The sequence below is a fragment of the Stegodyphus dumicola genome, chromosome 5 (genome assembly GCF_044657685.1).
Source record: "Stegodyphus dumicola isolate Sdum_Otavi_A_Nest chromosome 5, ASM4465768v1".
Lineage (NCBI taxonomy): Eukaryota > Metazoa > Arthropoda > Arachnida > Araneae > Eresidae > Stegodyphus > Stegodyphus dumicola.
This window is the reverse complement of record NC_140772.1, coordinates 151,584,034-151,600,140: the sequence shown is the minus strand read 5'-3', so window position 1 is coordinate 151,600,140 and position 16,107 is coordinate 151,584,034. Positions and strand designations below refer to the sequence as shown.

The window sequence follows — 16,107 nt, the reverse complement described above, 5'->3', positions numbered from 1 at the left end:
TTAAAAATGGTACCGTTTAGTCTGCAATCGAATATTATGGAACGTGTAAACAAGAATATTATTTAAAATTATTCAGGGACACATTAAAAATTACCATGACCGTTCAGATAGCTGCATCAATGAATTAGGTTTTCCTTTAAGAATGGCGAAGCGCGATACAACGCAAAAGACCCCCTCCCCCGCAGAACTCTTTTTAGGGAGGAAAATTTTAACTCTCTTAGATAAACTCCTTTTGGCGAAGCGCGATACAACGCAAAAGAACCCCCCCCCCCCCGTTGAACTCTTTTTAGGGAGGAAAATTTTAACTCTCTTAGATAAACTCCTTTTTTTTTTTTTTTTTTTTTTGTGCAGCAAAGGGAAGAAGAATTTAAATTAAAGGACATTCAAGAAATCATTAATGAAATGATCAAAATTCCAATTTAGTGAGGCAGAAACAGAAAGTCTATTATGAAAGGAATATAGACGGGAGGTAAAATATTCTGTAAGTCAAATGTTTTGAAAAATCAAGAAATCCTTATTATCTGCCCCAGAAAACAGAGTCGCAAAAGTTGAGCCCAGGTTCGAAGGGCCTTTGTGATTGAAAGGATCACATACGCAAAGGTTTATTTAAAGGCTGTAAATGGCCACGAAATAATTGCAACCGTTGATAAAATTAAACCATACTATAGTTGTACTGATTTTGAAATCTTAAAAGATGTATTGCAGGATCCTGGAAGTGTGCCAAGAACTCCGATTAGCCAAGCAATGAGCTGGAATCCCTCAGCAGAGAAACGGAAGCAGGTGGAAAGTATGGAGGAAAGACCAGCTAAACGAATACAGCTGCGACAAAGTCCAATATTAGTGGAAAAGAGCAACCAGTTGGACACTGTAAAGAAAGTCCCGCCATAACGAGTTTCAGTGCCAGTGAAGAAATGAAATAGAACAACAGATTTAGAACCAGTGAAATGAGTGGCATCACAAATGGGTACGGAAGCAACGAAGGAGGCATCGCTAGATAGTCTTCGTTACCCGTTGACAACCATGCCAAGGGTCCCCACTTTTGAGGCCCAGGGCGAAGAATTCCCACAGGGAATAGAACAGCTAACATGTTATCCGTGCCATTTCAGCAATTTAGGAAGTCCAAATGGATGCCTAAGAATCTTCATTAAAGAAGTGCTCCTCCAGGAGCTCAAGAGAAGGGCCGAGTACCAGAACCCTCAACCTACCAGGAAGTCAGCCCAGTTCATCACCCGAGGGAAGAAACAAAAAGACGGTCCGGCAGAAAATACCAGCCATCCAAGGAGGAGAAACTTCATATGTCCTACCTGGAGACGTTTTGCCCCAAGAGAATGGTGGAGTTTAAAAACAAACAAACATAATAATAATAATAATAATAATAATAATAATAATAAGTGAAAATTTCTTTGTTTGCTTATTTTAGAATGCAAGTTCAATTTACATCATGTTGTTCAGTGTTGCTAAATGCTGTTAAAAGCAAGAATTTTGAATTCACAAGTTTGCGAGAAAGCATATTATAAATATCTTTTAGTTTGAAAGACTTGAAATAATGATGGAAATTGTTGTTAACTTGAACTTTAAAAGGTAAATTTTAGGAAAAGATGGTAAATTATGTATAGCAAGTATGTAACTTGTGATGTAAAGTGAATTTAAATTTTTATTGTTAAATGTGGAAAAATGTTGTTTTGAAAGTAAAAATTCTGAATGTCAGTTGTAAAAGTGCTTTAAAGTTAAACTTTGTTTAAGTATAAACATTGTTTAAATGCAGACTTGGTATAAATGCAAAATCTTGTTTAAATGAACGATTGGAAAGGAAGTACAGAATGAACGTGTTAAAAGTTAGGCTCTCCAACCAACACTTAAAAGTTTAAATCAAGCTCTCTTTAGCACATTAGGTGCAATTTTGTATTTAAGCAGTCTCTGAGGTCTCAAACATCAATTTTTAAAAACTCGCAGATGATGATGGTAATGTTGATTCACAGTAACACAACACAGGCACGCTCAATTCATTCAGAACAAATTTCTGGATGTAGCAGAAAGCATGAGGGAGGAAAATGAGTTAAAATGTGTGTGAATGAAATAGGATTTGTACACATTTATGCACATGGAAATTAAGGACTTTTAAGGAGCATTCATGAAAAAAATTAAGGACCTATCAGCAAATGGGAGCTAAAAAATTCAATTCATTCAGCTTATATCTGAATTTCACTTTTGTAATAACATTCTAAGAATAAAATAGAGCCGTAAGTAGGATGCATTCTTATTTAAAACAAATTTGAGAATGAAATCCACATTATAAAATTTATTAAATAGCAGTAAATATTTTACACGTATAATACTCGGACATATTTGAAAGAAGATTGGGGACATTTTATTTAAATTTTATTAATAGCTTTATGCTGATTTTTTCTTTTATGTCTCATTTTGCCATGTACTTACTCAGTCTAGAGGTTAGTAATTAGCAGGTAAATTTTATGTCAAATAGGATAGTTTAAAATGAGAAATAAAATCATAATCAGTATGATTTGTAACAGAAGATTAGTTGTTGCTAGTGTTGCTGCTTGCTGAGAGAGAAACCTGTTGATCAGGAAAAAAAAAAAAAAAAACTGAAAGCATGTTGTAGCATGGCTGGCAAGTTTTCAAAGTTAGTTGTGTTTTGTCTGTCTGAAGCAATTAGTGTATAAGGTATTTCTCCCACATTTCTTCGTGGTGTGGTGGTTTGCACACTTGGCTCGGTCCATGGTTTGATGCCCGGCAAAGGCGCTGCATATTTTCCATCTTTCCCGCTTCTAAAAAATACCTAATGTCTCTACAGAAGCGCCCAAACTAAAAGGGTGGTAGATGATGATTCTCATCACCCAGGTTTTTGACGATTGGGTCCTCTAAAACCCCAGTCGCCTTTAAAAGGAGGGAGTATATAAGGTATTGCTCCTGCCTTCTTGGCATGCCTTCATGGTGTGGTGGTCTGCACGCAAGTTCGTATTCCAGAGGTCCGAGGTTTGATTCTCGGTGAAGGCGTTTGTTCACTTTTCATTTGTTCCTGTTTAAAAAAAAAAATCCTAATGTCTCTACAAGTGTTGTACCTTCATATAGTTTCTGGGATTGTAACCTGGTTAATATATTTTAAGGTTCCAATAAGCCACTAATATAGCAGTAATAAGTTGTTTTGTGTTATTTTAAGTCTCACTAGATGCAAAGAATAAATTTAAAATACAATAGTTTTTACATTTTCGTGCTGTATTTTGTGGCCACAGTAATGATTAATGAAAAGCAATAACTTGCTTTAATATGCATAGATAACTTTTAAAGATGAGTAGTTAGTTATAAATAATTAAATTATAAATAAATACTCTCAGTCATTATAAATTTACATGACCATTATTAAAATCACAATCTAATAACATTTCACAGTTTAAAATACATGTAATTTATGACACTGATTCTTAAACGGTATTAGGGTTATTAACACATTAAAAGTTATAAAACAAAATATTTATGCATCTTTTTAACTCGAAGTGTTTCTATACATTTTGGCTAATTTATATCAATTCTCTCTTTCTTCTCTTTAAACGTCTTTTCTAACAATTAGAAATCTGTTTCAATACACAAACCAATGTTCCCATTAGTTTCTGCGTGATTTATCTCTTAACTTGTAGTCTCTCAATAGTGTACCTAACAAGGTTTTACGAGATCTGGTAAAAGTTAAATAATCCAAAACCTCTGATAGACATGAAGCAAATTATCGTTATGTCTGAAGGTAACTACAGCGTCACATAAAAATTTCAATAAACCTCTTATTTAAAAAGAACTTGGAACATACAGGCATGTTCTTATGTTGACAAAATCAACTACAGCTTTTGGTGATGCAAGTAAACAGGAACAGCCAAATTCAATCTAAAAATGTAGACTAGTATTCAAAGACTACACAATTTAAATTTAATCTAAGATCGCTCAAAAACTTCATCATAGAAACAAATTCAAATATTAGCAATGATAATGCAAAGATGAATAATTACAAATTATCAGATGTATCAGGAACTAAGGCAATATCCAAGTGGAAAGCAAAAACTTTCTGGCTTACAATCCAAAAAACTATCTGATTTGCATTATGGTGAGGAAATGGAAAGGGAAAGCTATAGTAAAGGCTAAAATTTTAAACAACTGATTAATTTGCATATGTATTCAGTTTCTTTCAATATGTTTCCTCTTCACTTCAGAATTTTTGGAATTAAAGATTTCTGTTATTCTAAAAAGCCAAATGCATTTAGAATATAAAGGAAAAGCTACTAATTTTAGTTCTTTGGTAATATGAATATTCTGAATAAGTATGAAATGATAAGTGGTAAGGGCTGGTTTGAGCCGATGAGGCAGAATTTTTAGATTTTAGTGACACGCCGAGCAACAAAATCTAGAAATGGCAAAACTTTTAGAATTTAGGGCAGGGACTGGGAGCAGAATTCAGAAGAGCATTAAACAGCAGAATTTAGGAAGGCACTAGGCACCAGAATTTAGGAACGACAGAGATTTCATCAGATGGGAAAAAGCTCACCACCAGCCCTGTGTATGATCCATTGAGACGAACAAGGTGAATCTTTTAAACTGTCAGTTTTTAATTTCTTTATTAATAAAAAATTATTTTTTATAAATGCTGTCCAGGCGAAAATATTAGAAATATTTTTGGTATTTTAGATGCTTGTGTCTAGTGAAAAGTTGAGAAAATAAAGAGAAGATAAACATGTTAAGAAAAAGACTTCTAGCATCAGAAGTACAACATTCAAACATTATATTCTCAGTGTCCTTACAAAAATTCTTCACAATGTAAGAAATTCATCATAAAATTTCTGTAAAATACATCCATTATGTGTTAATACAATGAAGATATTTTTTATTTTGTCACATTTTAATGGAGCCTTCTAGAATTGTGGGTCTGTAAAGCTTGCCTTCAAATCCTTCTAAACTTTCCAACTTGCAATGTCTAAAATCCTGAAGAAAAATTAGCCCTACCAATTTTGCAATAGAAAAAAGGCCAGAAATAGTTTTAAAAAAAATCAGTGGAAAAAAATGTGAAATTAATTTTATAGAGAAAACTGGTGCATATTCTAATAATTCTGAATATTCTGAAACAATTACATGGGAAAACTTTTACCATGAAAAAATTGAAAGCAAGAAATTTTTAATTAATTACATAGCTATTTTGCTTTTGCTATGAATTGTTTTGTAAAGTGTACTTTATAACATTTATTATCTTGCTAATTTTTCATATTCAAAATACTGTATAATAAGTCGCCAAAACGAAAAGTAATGTCTCTTCATAATATGACAGCAAAAAAATATAAATGTTTTATTTTAATGTTATTTCCTAAATATAATTTCAATATATTACCATTATTTCAGTTAAATTTATCAATGTTATAATGTTTTTAAAAACCATCGATGAAAAATTCCCAGATTTCCGAATTAAAATTTTTTTATAGAAAGTGATATTAAAACTGCCGAAATGTTGATAAGCCACCAAATTTCGAGCCGTTTTATAAAAGAATTCACATCCACAAAAGCAGAAAAATGTTTAAGAGCTCTTGATTAGAAAAAAATGAAATAATTTTGAAATAATGTTTCACGTCTTGCTCAGAAACTCAAGTACCCCCACCCTTTATATTAGAAATAGGAACAAATTATAACCCATGAACCCATTCAAAAGACAATCATATTTGTCAGTGAATCACCAAAAATATTCCTCCAAAATGATAATTCACACTCAAAATAGCAGTTGTAAAAACAAGATCGAAATTTCAGATGATTAAAATTAAGGACCTTCTGACGATTTTGGCTGAAATTAAGGACTTTTAAGAACCAAAAATCGATTAAAAAAATTTTAAGGACTCTTAAGGACCGTACGAGCCCCGTTAAAGCTGTTTGAGGGCCAAATAAATGTATTAATATGTATTTGGAAGGGGAAATGCAAAATTTTTTTGTAAAATCAAGTACTAATATCTTTTCCTTCCAGATATTTTGGAAGGACTAAAGCATATATCAAGCTGATATCAAGATTAAGATGTATGTGCTAGCAAGAATGTTGTAAATTGTAAGGATTATTTTTTCTTAGTTTTAGCTTAGCTTTAGATCTTTTGTAAAGTTGGCCCTAACAGTTACAATTCAATAATGAGAGTGATTTAAGAAAGCACAGTATTAGAAGGTTAACATTGAAGTGTGAGGAAGGTTTTGTAGAATTTAAACTCTTAAACAGTTTGTTGTGAGACCTTATTCTTCAAGTAGTTAAATTCTGGTGGGGAAAAGATGAAAGGTTTATCCTAAGTTTATAACAGTTATTTTTAAGTTTATGCACCTTTCCTATCTCTCCTAGCTTGAGCTTACAATTCCCTACCAGAATGAGTTTTTAGAATCACGTTTAAAATACATGAGGAGAAGTAGTATTTAAGTCGAAGTTCCACTGACTTTGAGAGTGCAGGCTTTTGACTAGCATGTGTTTGCCTTTTGGTCTTTCTAAGCTGTTACTATATTTGGCCATATTATGTGCCCTTGATAGCTTTACTAGCTAATTCACTAATTCGATATTTAGTGGCCAACTAGATCTGCGTTAGCTTTGGCTAAATCTTTTTAGTTAATCATTAGTTAAGTTCTTATTTCTTACACTTTTGAGATTAAGCCCAAATTGAGGCTTTGCTGTATGTCCTGAGAAAGAGGTCAACTGTATATCTTTATTTTGAGCAATAAAGGGTAATTAACCCTTCGTGAGTATATGTTTCTATTTCTGAACTTAAGCGATTATTGGCTTAGCTATTCATTAGATTTCCCAACATTTAGTATTTAGATAATAGGGAGGAACACTACAACATAGCTAATATGACTGATTTATTTGCCAAATTTAATGAAACTAATTTGAAACTACAAGGTGATCAACTAAATTTAAAAGCGTAATAAAACTAAAAGCGTAATATACGCGTTTGTTACAAAACATTTTCTGTACAAACAAAACATGGGAAGAAGAATGTTCTCAGTTTCCAAATCTTTTGAAATTGCAAAATAGAGATGAAGATTTGCTTGCTTATGTCAAGGCCTAACTGCTCTTCATACAGACCTGAAACGAAGATCTGAAGACATTTTACACTTGGATATTCCTGACTGGGTGTTGAACCGTTTTGCGCATGGAAAAGATCCTAAACACAGATGAATGCATACTAATACAGGAGCAGCTTATTGAAATATCCACAAATGAGTTACTTAAAAACCATTGTTTGAACAAAGATACCACAAATTCTGGTTACGAAAATAGATCCCAATTTTATATCCTGCATTATGGGTTATTGTACAGAAGTAGTTGACTGCTTTCCTGTCTTCCTATTTGGTAGTTGTGGATTCAGTACCCTTATAAACCTCATCACACACACACACCCAAAAAAGAAAAAAAGAAGAAAAAAAAAAAAAAAAAAAAAAGAAAAGAAACTGACTAGACATTAGTGTTTGTGAGAATTTGCAGCTGCTACTGGAAAACATTGAGCTGGATATAAATACACTCATATCATCAAGTTCATCAAGTCATTGATTTTTTTAAAATTTTATTTTAAACAAAAGTTATAATTCCAACAAATACTTCTTCAACAAAATGTTTTTATAAATTTGTAATTTTTATACTATGCATTTATGTAACTTTTTCACTTGGGGGTCCATGGCCAAATTTTGACTATAAAAGGGATCCATAGTTCGAAAAAGTTTGGGAACCACTGCTTTAAAACACTGCTAGGCATGATTCCCACTGCTCGCAGGCACTAACATTGAAAATGGCTATCAACCCATAGTAATATGAGCATGACATATATTAAACCCTTATCACATACGATATTTGTTGCCGGAACAAAACGTTTGCAGCAACAGTTCTGAGAAACGCCCTTTGGTGAAATAGTGTTACCATCTTCACTTGGTAAACAGCTGAAAGCCAAACAAGAATCACTTATCACTCAGATTGGCGAAAGTGACGTTTGCTTTCAAGTGACATTCGCTTCTTCGTGTTGTTTTGTATCGCTCACACGCTTTTCCTTTTAAACTTTATTGTTAGTAATGGAAGATAATAGAAAGGTGATTGCTATAAAGTTAATCACTTTGATCTCTACTCTGGCACTTCAAGTAACAGATAAACACACTTCTGGTTATAGTAATCAACTACATCAGTAATAGCCAAATTCTGTATATACTAAAAATAGTTTAAAACGTGTGCTGGATAAGTCTATTTATCAGACATTATTTATGTGTATTTTCTGTTGTCTGCATTGCAATGAAAATTTGATGGCTCACTGGAAAATTTGTGACCTATTGACCACCTTCTCACCTTGACCAACTTTATGGCTTATAATTATGTTCTGTCCATTCCACAAAAAAAAAAAAAAAAAAAAAAAAAAAAAAAAAAAAAAAAGACCTTTTTCATGACAAAAGTCTATATGGCTGATATTTACATCCTCACAGCCAGTAGATACTATTCAGCAAAATGAAGATCAAATAAAGCATATGAATACATGAGCAATCAACCACGTGCAAGTTGTTTACTGTCCCATAGAACACTCGGTAATACACCTAAAACACATTAATTATACCAACTCTAGAAATTAGGTGGTGCACATCATGAGTTTCTTTTATGTGATTATGGCAAAGCCTCGAGGGATATCTGCCTAACAGGAGGGATCCCTTTATAGAAGATTTTTTTTAAATTCGCTCGTATACCAGTTACAAATGGGGCAAACCAAGCAAACGTCATGTAGCCAGCCTGTTCGCGGCATTCTAACTTGAGACAGAACTACCAGTGTTCAACGACATTTCGGCCACTAGCAGGCCCATGCACTTAATTGGAAAGTGCAATTCATTATGTAAACAGACATGAAGGTGATAATCAGTTGTACACTGTTTTAAGTAATCAAATGTTATAAATGCACAGCTGTTACATTTCTTATTATTTATTAGTCATGTTTTTATTACGTACATCATACATATGATATAGTTATTAATTAACCCAATAACAAAATGTGTACACTCTTTAGTACTCAAATACTTATAAATTATTTTTCAACTGATTATTACATACCCATAATAATTTGCAAAGAACTGATAACTATAGCTGCTGCCAATTACATAATCGTTATCTGAATTAAAAGTAGCTTCAAATAAACTTCTTGGCAATGTTCATTTTTGTATTAATACATACATATATATATACACATCTAATAAGTCATATCTTTACATACAGATAGAGAGATGCGATGGTTTAGAAGTTGTTAATATATATTTATTAGTATTAATGTAATGAATAAGATTTATATTAATGAATGTATATACAAATATTTTTCATCATGCATAATAATAAATCCATAAATTTCCAATGTTTCCAATGTAGCATTTATAATAAAAGTATAGTTTCTAATGTATTTATAATCCAAAATGTATTTCATTAATAACATGAAAATAATAGACAAATTTAATGAGTATTCTCATTATTACATAAGCTATGCTTTTCTTTTTTTATGCAGTTTAAAATGTGTCACTGATTATGCAATTAACAATTTAAAAGATAAGTAATTAGGAGAAAAGCCGCACATATACAAACGGATTTTAAAAAATTATTCAACTTAAATTTAAGAAATCAAATTCTATTATATAATAGTGATAATACACGATCAGCACAAAATCCGACAAATTTGGCGAACGTTTGGCGACAAACAATTTGTAAACAAATCCAAACTGCAAGAACGTCGTAAAATACTGTCAACTCTGAAATTTCCATGATTATATATTTAATGAATATATACACATTTAAAAAATGACTCAGGCAGTTGTATTACAACAAAACAGCAATAATTAAATCGGCCTCTATTTCCACCGTCCATGACTTCACAGTGAGAGCCATCGCCATATTGAAAATTACCCGTTATCCTTCAGAAGCAGAACTTTCGTCTGATTGGTTGAACGTTCGAGGAACACGTCTCCAGCCGGAACATTTTCGGACAAGTTTTAAAATGTTGCTCGTAGCCGGGACATGTTCCTCCCAGCTAGACGAAACATTTCTCGGAAGCCTCCCGCTTAAAGCAGTGCTACTAGAATCTCGTTTCTCGGAATCGTCCCGGGTAAGCGCGTGCGTCCCTAGAAGTGATAGGGATATTACAATTTGCAAAAACAAGCAGTGTTTTTAGAGTGAGGATGTATTCAAAATTAAACTTTGACATTGATCTGTCTACACATAAATTCATTTTAAATAGCATTAAACATTTAGTGAAATAAGTTGCTTTTGTTATCAAAGATTAAAGATACTCTGGTAATCTTCTGTCTCATAAACTGAGGATCAAATAATCCAGTCATCTTCAAATTTTATCAACTCATGGAAACCTTAGAAAAGATTTTGGGGGAACCCCAAAATATCAATATGTTATACATATTTTATGTAAAGAAATTAATAAAAAGCATTCTATTTTTTATTTAGCAAAATTAATGCAATTTACTCATACTCCAGATGTCACTAACAGTTGCACCCTAGTAAATGGGGTGCGCTCGCATTTAAAAGCTAACTAAATGGATCTTTATATTTTTTAGCTAATAAACATTGTCAACTAGGGCGAGTACTTTATAATTTTCCTTTCAAATTTTGTTTGGGCTCACGGAACCATGAGATTTGACTCATGGAACCCTGGGGTTCTATAGAATACAACTGGAAGACCACTGAAATAATCTAACTCTCTGCGACTTTTTACACGATTGTTTGCAACTTTCTTCTGTAGGGCATTTCTGAATGACCAAGTGTATGTACTTCTACACACAATAATGAATAATCTTCAAAAGTGCATCAATGTTGCTCTCAATTTAATTATACCAAATACACTTCACAACATATGGCTGAAAACATGTTTTCATTGATGTTTTCTATATAAGTGGTGCACACATCAAATATTTATGGTTATTATGGCAAAAGATTTGTCGAGTTAGTCCTTCCAATGTTAAATTTATACCCTTTCTACACCCAGGATATTTTTTATGTTTGCCCAGCACATCCTATAGGATCAATAGATAACATTTTCTTAGGAATATTTGATTTCAAATATTGCTCCACTAGGGCTACTAATTAAAGGACAAAACTCTTCATTTACGTATTCATTTATTTTATTAGACTAAATAACGTTCTCTTCTCTTTTATAGAAGAAATTACAATTCTTTTATTAAAATATGTACTCGAAATAACATCTAATTATAAAAATTGCATATTATACTAATAATACATAATTAGTGAATTTAATATAGCTTGATTATTGTTATTAAAAATAATAAAGAATATATTATTATAATTCTTTAATAATATATTCTTTTATTATTTTTAATGACAGATTATCTTGAGAAATTTGAATAATATAAATGAACATGCAAATGACAAAGTTGGTTGGTTAATTTTAAGGTACAGTACACATGACTAACTATCCAAGAGAGATACTCTGTAGAGCATTTTCTTGTGGAAACAAATTGAACATTGCGCAAAAAAAGGGGGGACAGTTCTATATCTCCTGTTCTACTGGGCTGATTGATGAAATTCAAGTTGTGTTTTTCATGTCTTGAAAGTGTAACTTAGGATATGTATTAGATTTATATATAGCAGTATTTTGACACAAAATTAGACTTTTCTGAAATGGAAATTTTTTCCAGATTTCGATTCTACGACTCAAATTATGCCACTCTGCCAAATTTTGTAAAAATTGCACGAGTAGTTTTTTAAAAATTAGCTCTCAAAATTTTAGCTCCTCAATATTAATTGAATTTGATATATTTTTTTATTAAACTTGATTTTTTTTATTGTACTTGATTCCTTCTTCCAGAATTCGAAATTTAAGCTTAATCCAAATATAATTCATGCATTTTTATTATTTATTTTAAAAATTTATATTTTTAAATATTTTTTATAAAGTTTTTGAAAAATTTTTGTATTATAGCCTATAAAAAGGCATCTTAAAGTAGATGTATTTCTAAGCATATCTGCAAAAAATTAGAGTTTTTTGTTCAAAATTTCATAAGATATATGTGAATTTACATTTTGACGGTTTTGAAATTTGGTGTATTTAATATAAGCGATAATAACGAAAATGTGGTTCACGCACTTTGTTAAAATTATTTGAAAGAATGAACAATGGGCCATTTTTCTCTGGCGCAACAATGAAAAATAAAGAAAATAGGTAGGTTACTATAAATTAAGAATTCCGCCAAGTGAATCATTTTGGGTGCAAACTGAAAAAAACTGTCAAGATAAATTTTTAAATTTCTGCATAAATTTCTCACAAAAAATTACAAAATTTAATATCTAGGCATAATTTGAGTCGTAGAATCGAAATATGGAGGAAAAGGTTGTTATTTCAGAAAAAGACCACTTTTGTGTCAAAATACCTACGTTAGAATAATGTTATATATAAATCTAATCTATATCCTAAGCCGCGCTTTCAAGACATGAAAAACACAATTTGAATTTTATCAATCGGCTCAGTTGAATGGAAGATACAGAACTGTCTCCCCCTTTTTTCCCTCAGTGTACATGGAGACCCCATGCAGCCAGCTCATTGCTGGGATTTGGATCTACATTAAACTATCATGTTCAGGAGAATAATAAGGAAACAGCAATAAGCTACTCAATTGTGAAATGTAAAAAAAAAAAAAAAAAAGTATGATTCAGTGACCTGTCAAAAACTTTAAAATTTGAGAAAAATTATTTGGACAACTTTCAGCAGAACTAATACAGACAAATTCCAGTTTAAAGTGTTCCCCAGATCTACAGAATAGCATGCAGTAGGTATTCTGACACAGAAGAAGCATATATTAATGAGTAAAATATGGTAGTTTATTTGAAAACAGATACACAACACCAAGAATCTGAGCTTCTATTCATTTAAAGTTTTATACATACTCTATTTGTAACTTTCTTGGAACTTTGGATAGGATGGTTAGCAAAAATTAGGCAGGATCTCTGCCAACTTTTCTGCTTGATGGAAAAGTGCAATTCCATTTGGTTGTTGTGATTATCAAATTACAATCAAAATAACTTTAAAAAATATCAAAATATTATTAAGTTTTAATTCATAGTTTCACCAATTTCAAAAAATTTAAAAGGCATTTTCAGTGATGTCTAAAAAGGTAAAATTTTAAAGGCGTTTTCAGTGATGTCTAAAAATTTCTTGAAAATTATGGTACTGTTCTGTTATCAAGACCAAGCCCAGGAATGTAAGTATGCATGCATGGATGGATGGATGTGTTCATGCATGCATGTATATATGTACATACATATGTGTCAGTGTGCATACACACATTTATATGCACGTACATGCGTACACAGATACACTTTCTGAATCTGGTCCTGATAACAGAACGGTGCCAAAATTAAAATAATGCTTTTTAACATACCACTTTCATGATTAACTATCAGATGTTCTTGAAAGCAAACATAAATAGATTAATTAATTTATTAATCTACTTATGTTAACTATTATACTTTGAAATATCAACAGATGTCCTTTCTCCAAAATTTTTATTTAAAAAATCAGGTACTTCAGAAATAAACACTTACCAGACTGAATTTCAGAAGCTGTAGTTAAATTTGAAACAGAGGATGAACGTGAATGTGTTCCACTATCTCTTCCTGATGTAGGTATTTTTGAGACTGGAATGTTTTTTGATGGCTTATTTTCCATTTTAATATTAGTTCGATCAGCCATTTTCTCTTCACTTGGAGTCAAGCATAGAAACAGAACCTAGACTGTAAACAAAACATTTTTTAATAAACGAAAAAGAAAAAAAAAAACTACACGCAAGAAGAAGCTTTCAGCTCTAATGAATAAAGGATTTAAATGTATAAAATTTTGATAGTTCTTTATTATTACAGCTCCCACTTTTTTAAATACATAGTTACTTTTAAGAAGCATTTTTCATCCCAAGTCAAATGAACTCAACACATTATGATGGCGAACGGTGTTTTGTTGAATTTTATTCTCACACTCAGTGGAATACCACAGTCTTTCAACATTTAGTGTAAAAGAACTTAGACAATTAACAAAATAAAATTTATGGTTTACAGTAAAATGTCTCTGACATGCTCTCCAGTTCCTCAGCTTTATATGCTTGGCAACACTCTGAATAAATCATGAATACCTCTTGTATATGGTCAACAATTTTTGCCATGTGTGTAGTTGCCTCTTTATTTGGAATTCAAACAAGAAAGAATTTGCTAGTTTCTCGGCATATTCAGGTACTGTAGAAGAGCCCTGTCAGCTCCGTATTTCTCCGTATGAAAAAATTTTTGTTTACATTCACAATTTCTTCAGGGTCACCTATTTGTTTACTTGGATATCAAATAGAATAAACATGAGAGGAATCAAATGCAGCTCTCCAATTAAGAACTCAGGGAAGAACATGAACGAATTCATTTTGTTTGCTTTAGAGTTGGAGTGGTAGCCAAACTCTCAACCCTTCCACAGCCATGGCTGTTAAAGGCTTTTGTGCCCAGGACGTCCGCTACCAAACAAAAAAGACTACTGCTCACTAAACACTCTATTATAGAACAGCCCAGAGTCAAAATTGTACACTATGCTTATGTGATTGACCAGAACAATTCTCAAGATTCTGTGGCTGAGCGAGAATTGAGATACGATACAACGCATGTCTAAGCATATGACTACAGGCAGGATTAACCGCCTTTTTCTTACATTCAGAGAAGGTTTGAGCTGCAGGTAACTTGAATTTTTCAGTGATAACAAGGAGCTAAGTATGTGAGTAAGCCGCACAGGGTAGAATTTCCTAGCTGCGTGTTTCCAACATGCCTCAAACCAATTAATTTTACAGTATTTGATGGAGCATTGCCATACAGAAAAATGACTCTGTGTTATCTTTTTCAGTATTCTGGCCTTTTTCCAAGCAGCAGATTGTTCAAATCAGTCAATTGTTGTTGGTAATGTTTAGAATTAACCATTTCCCCAGGTTTTAACAGCTCATATTACACCACGCCCCTTTGGTCCCACCAAATAGCTTTCTGCTAAAGCGATTCAATCTTTGAAGTCGATGTGGATGGTGCACCCGTGTCTACCTAAGTCATTTTCGCTTTGGATTCTCAAAATAAATCCACTTTTCATCCCCTGTGATAAGATGCAAAAATGACTTCCTTTCACACCGAGCAAAGCAAAATGTCAACACTTGTTTTTGTGCTTTTCTATTTGCCTGTCATATAACTGATGTGGTACCCATCTACCAGTCTTCAGAATCTTTCCCATCTCTCGTAGCCTACTGGAAACAGTTTGTTGACCAACGCCCAACTGCTTGAGTTGTTTTTGTGAATCATTCTTCATTCAACAATGCTTCCAATTCCCCATTTTCGTACTTTTTTGACGGCTTTCCACATTCCTTGTCTGCAACATCGAAGTCACCACTTTTGAAATGCCAAAACCATCATTCACACGTGTCTTGCGATGCAGCATGTCTACTATAAGCTTCTCGAAGAAATCGGTATGATTCAGCAGCACTTTTCCTCAAATGAAAATAAAAAATTAATGTTGTCTGCAAATGCTCTATGTTTGGTATAAATTTGGACATACTGAGCACAACAACACAACACTATGCACACACTTTTCCAATTTATCACTCATGCACATCTGACACTTGTTGATGACACAACAAAATGGCACAGTGTCAAATCTTTATAGCACAAACTGCATTGGTGCACATCTGTTGTGCGAAATCTGCATTTCATTCTTGTACATCTGGTAGTCTCGAAACGGCATTTTGCATCGAATTGCTTTTCAAATTGTTGCCACCAAATATTATCATCCTCTACTATATTTAAAGAAATTAAATAATGAAGAATCTCCATGAAGTATGTTTCTAACATTGTTAAAAAACAATAGTACCTAAAGGCATCAAATTTTGAATAAAGTAGTACTCCATGCGAATATGGGCACCTGAAAGGCTGAATTTTGAATATGTTTATTATCTATTTCGTATAGTTTTACTGAATTGTTTATTAAAAACCTCAATGATATTAAAGTCAGCAGTGGCAACACTATTAGGAATAGAAGATTTTTTATCTCCAGCATGTAAGAC

General features: G+C 32.3%; 1 protein-coding gene across 5 annotated transcripts in view; it reads right to left on the bottom strand.

The window, feature by feature from the left end:
• Window positions 1-16,107, bottom strand: part of LOC118200204 (uncharacterized) — a 196,060-nt gene that overhangs the window by 175,473 nt on the left and 4,480 nt on the right. For all 5 annotated transcript variants that reach the window (XM_085817224.1, XM_085817221.1, XM_085817220.1 and 2 more), the window contains exon 2: window positions 13,586-13,774. In XM_085817224.1, the coding sequence (XP_085673350.1) occupies window positions 13,586-13,733 (148 nt within the window). In that variant the 5' untranslated portion in view covers window positions 13,734-13,774. The remainder of the gene's footprint in view (window positions 1-13,585; window positions 13,775-16,107) is intronic.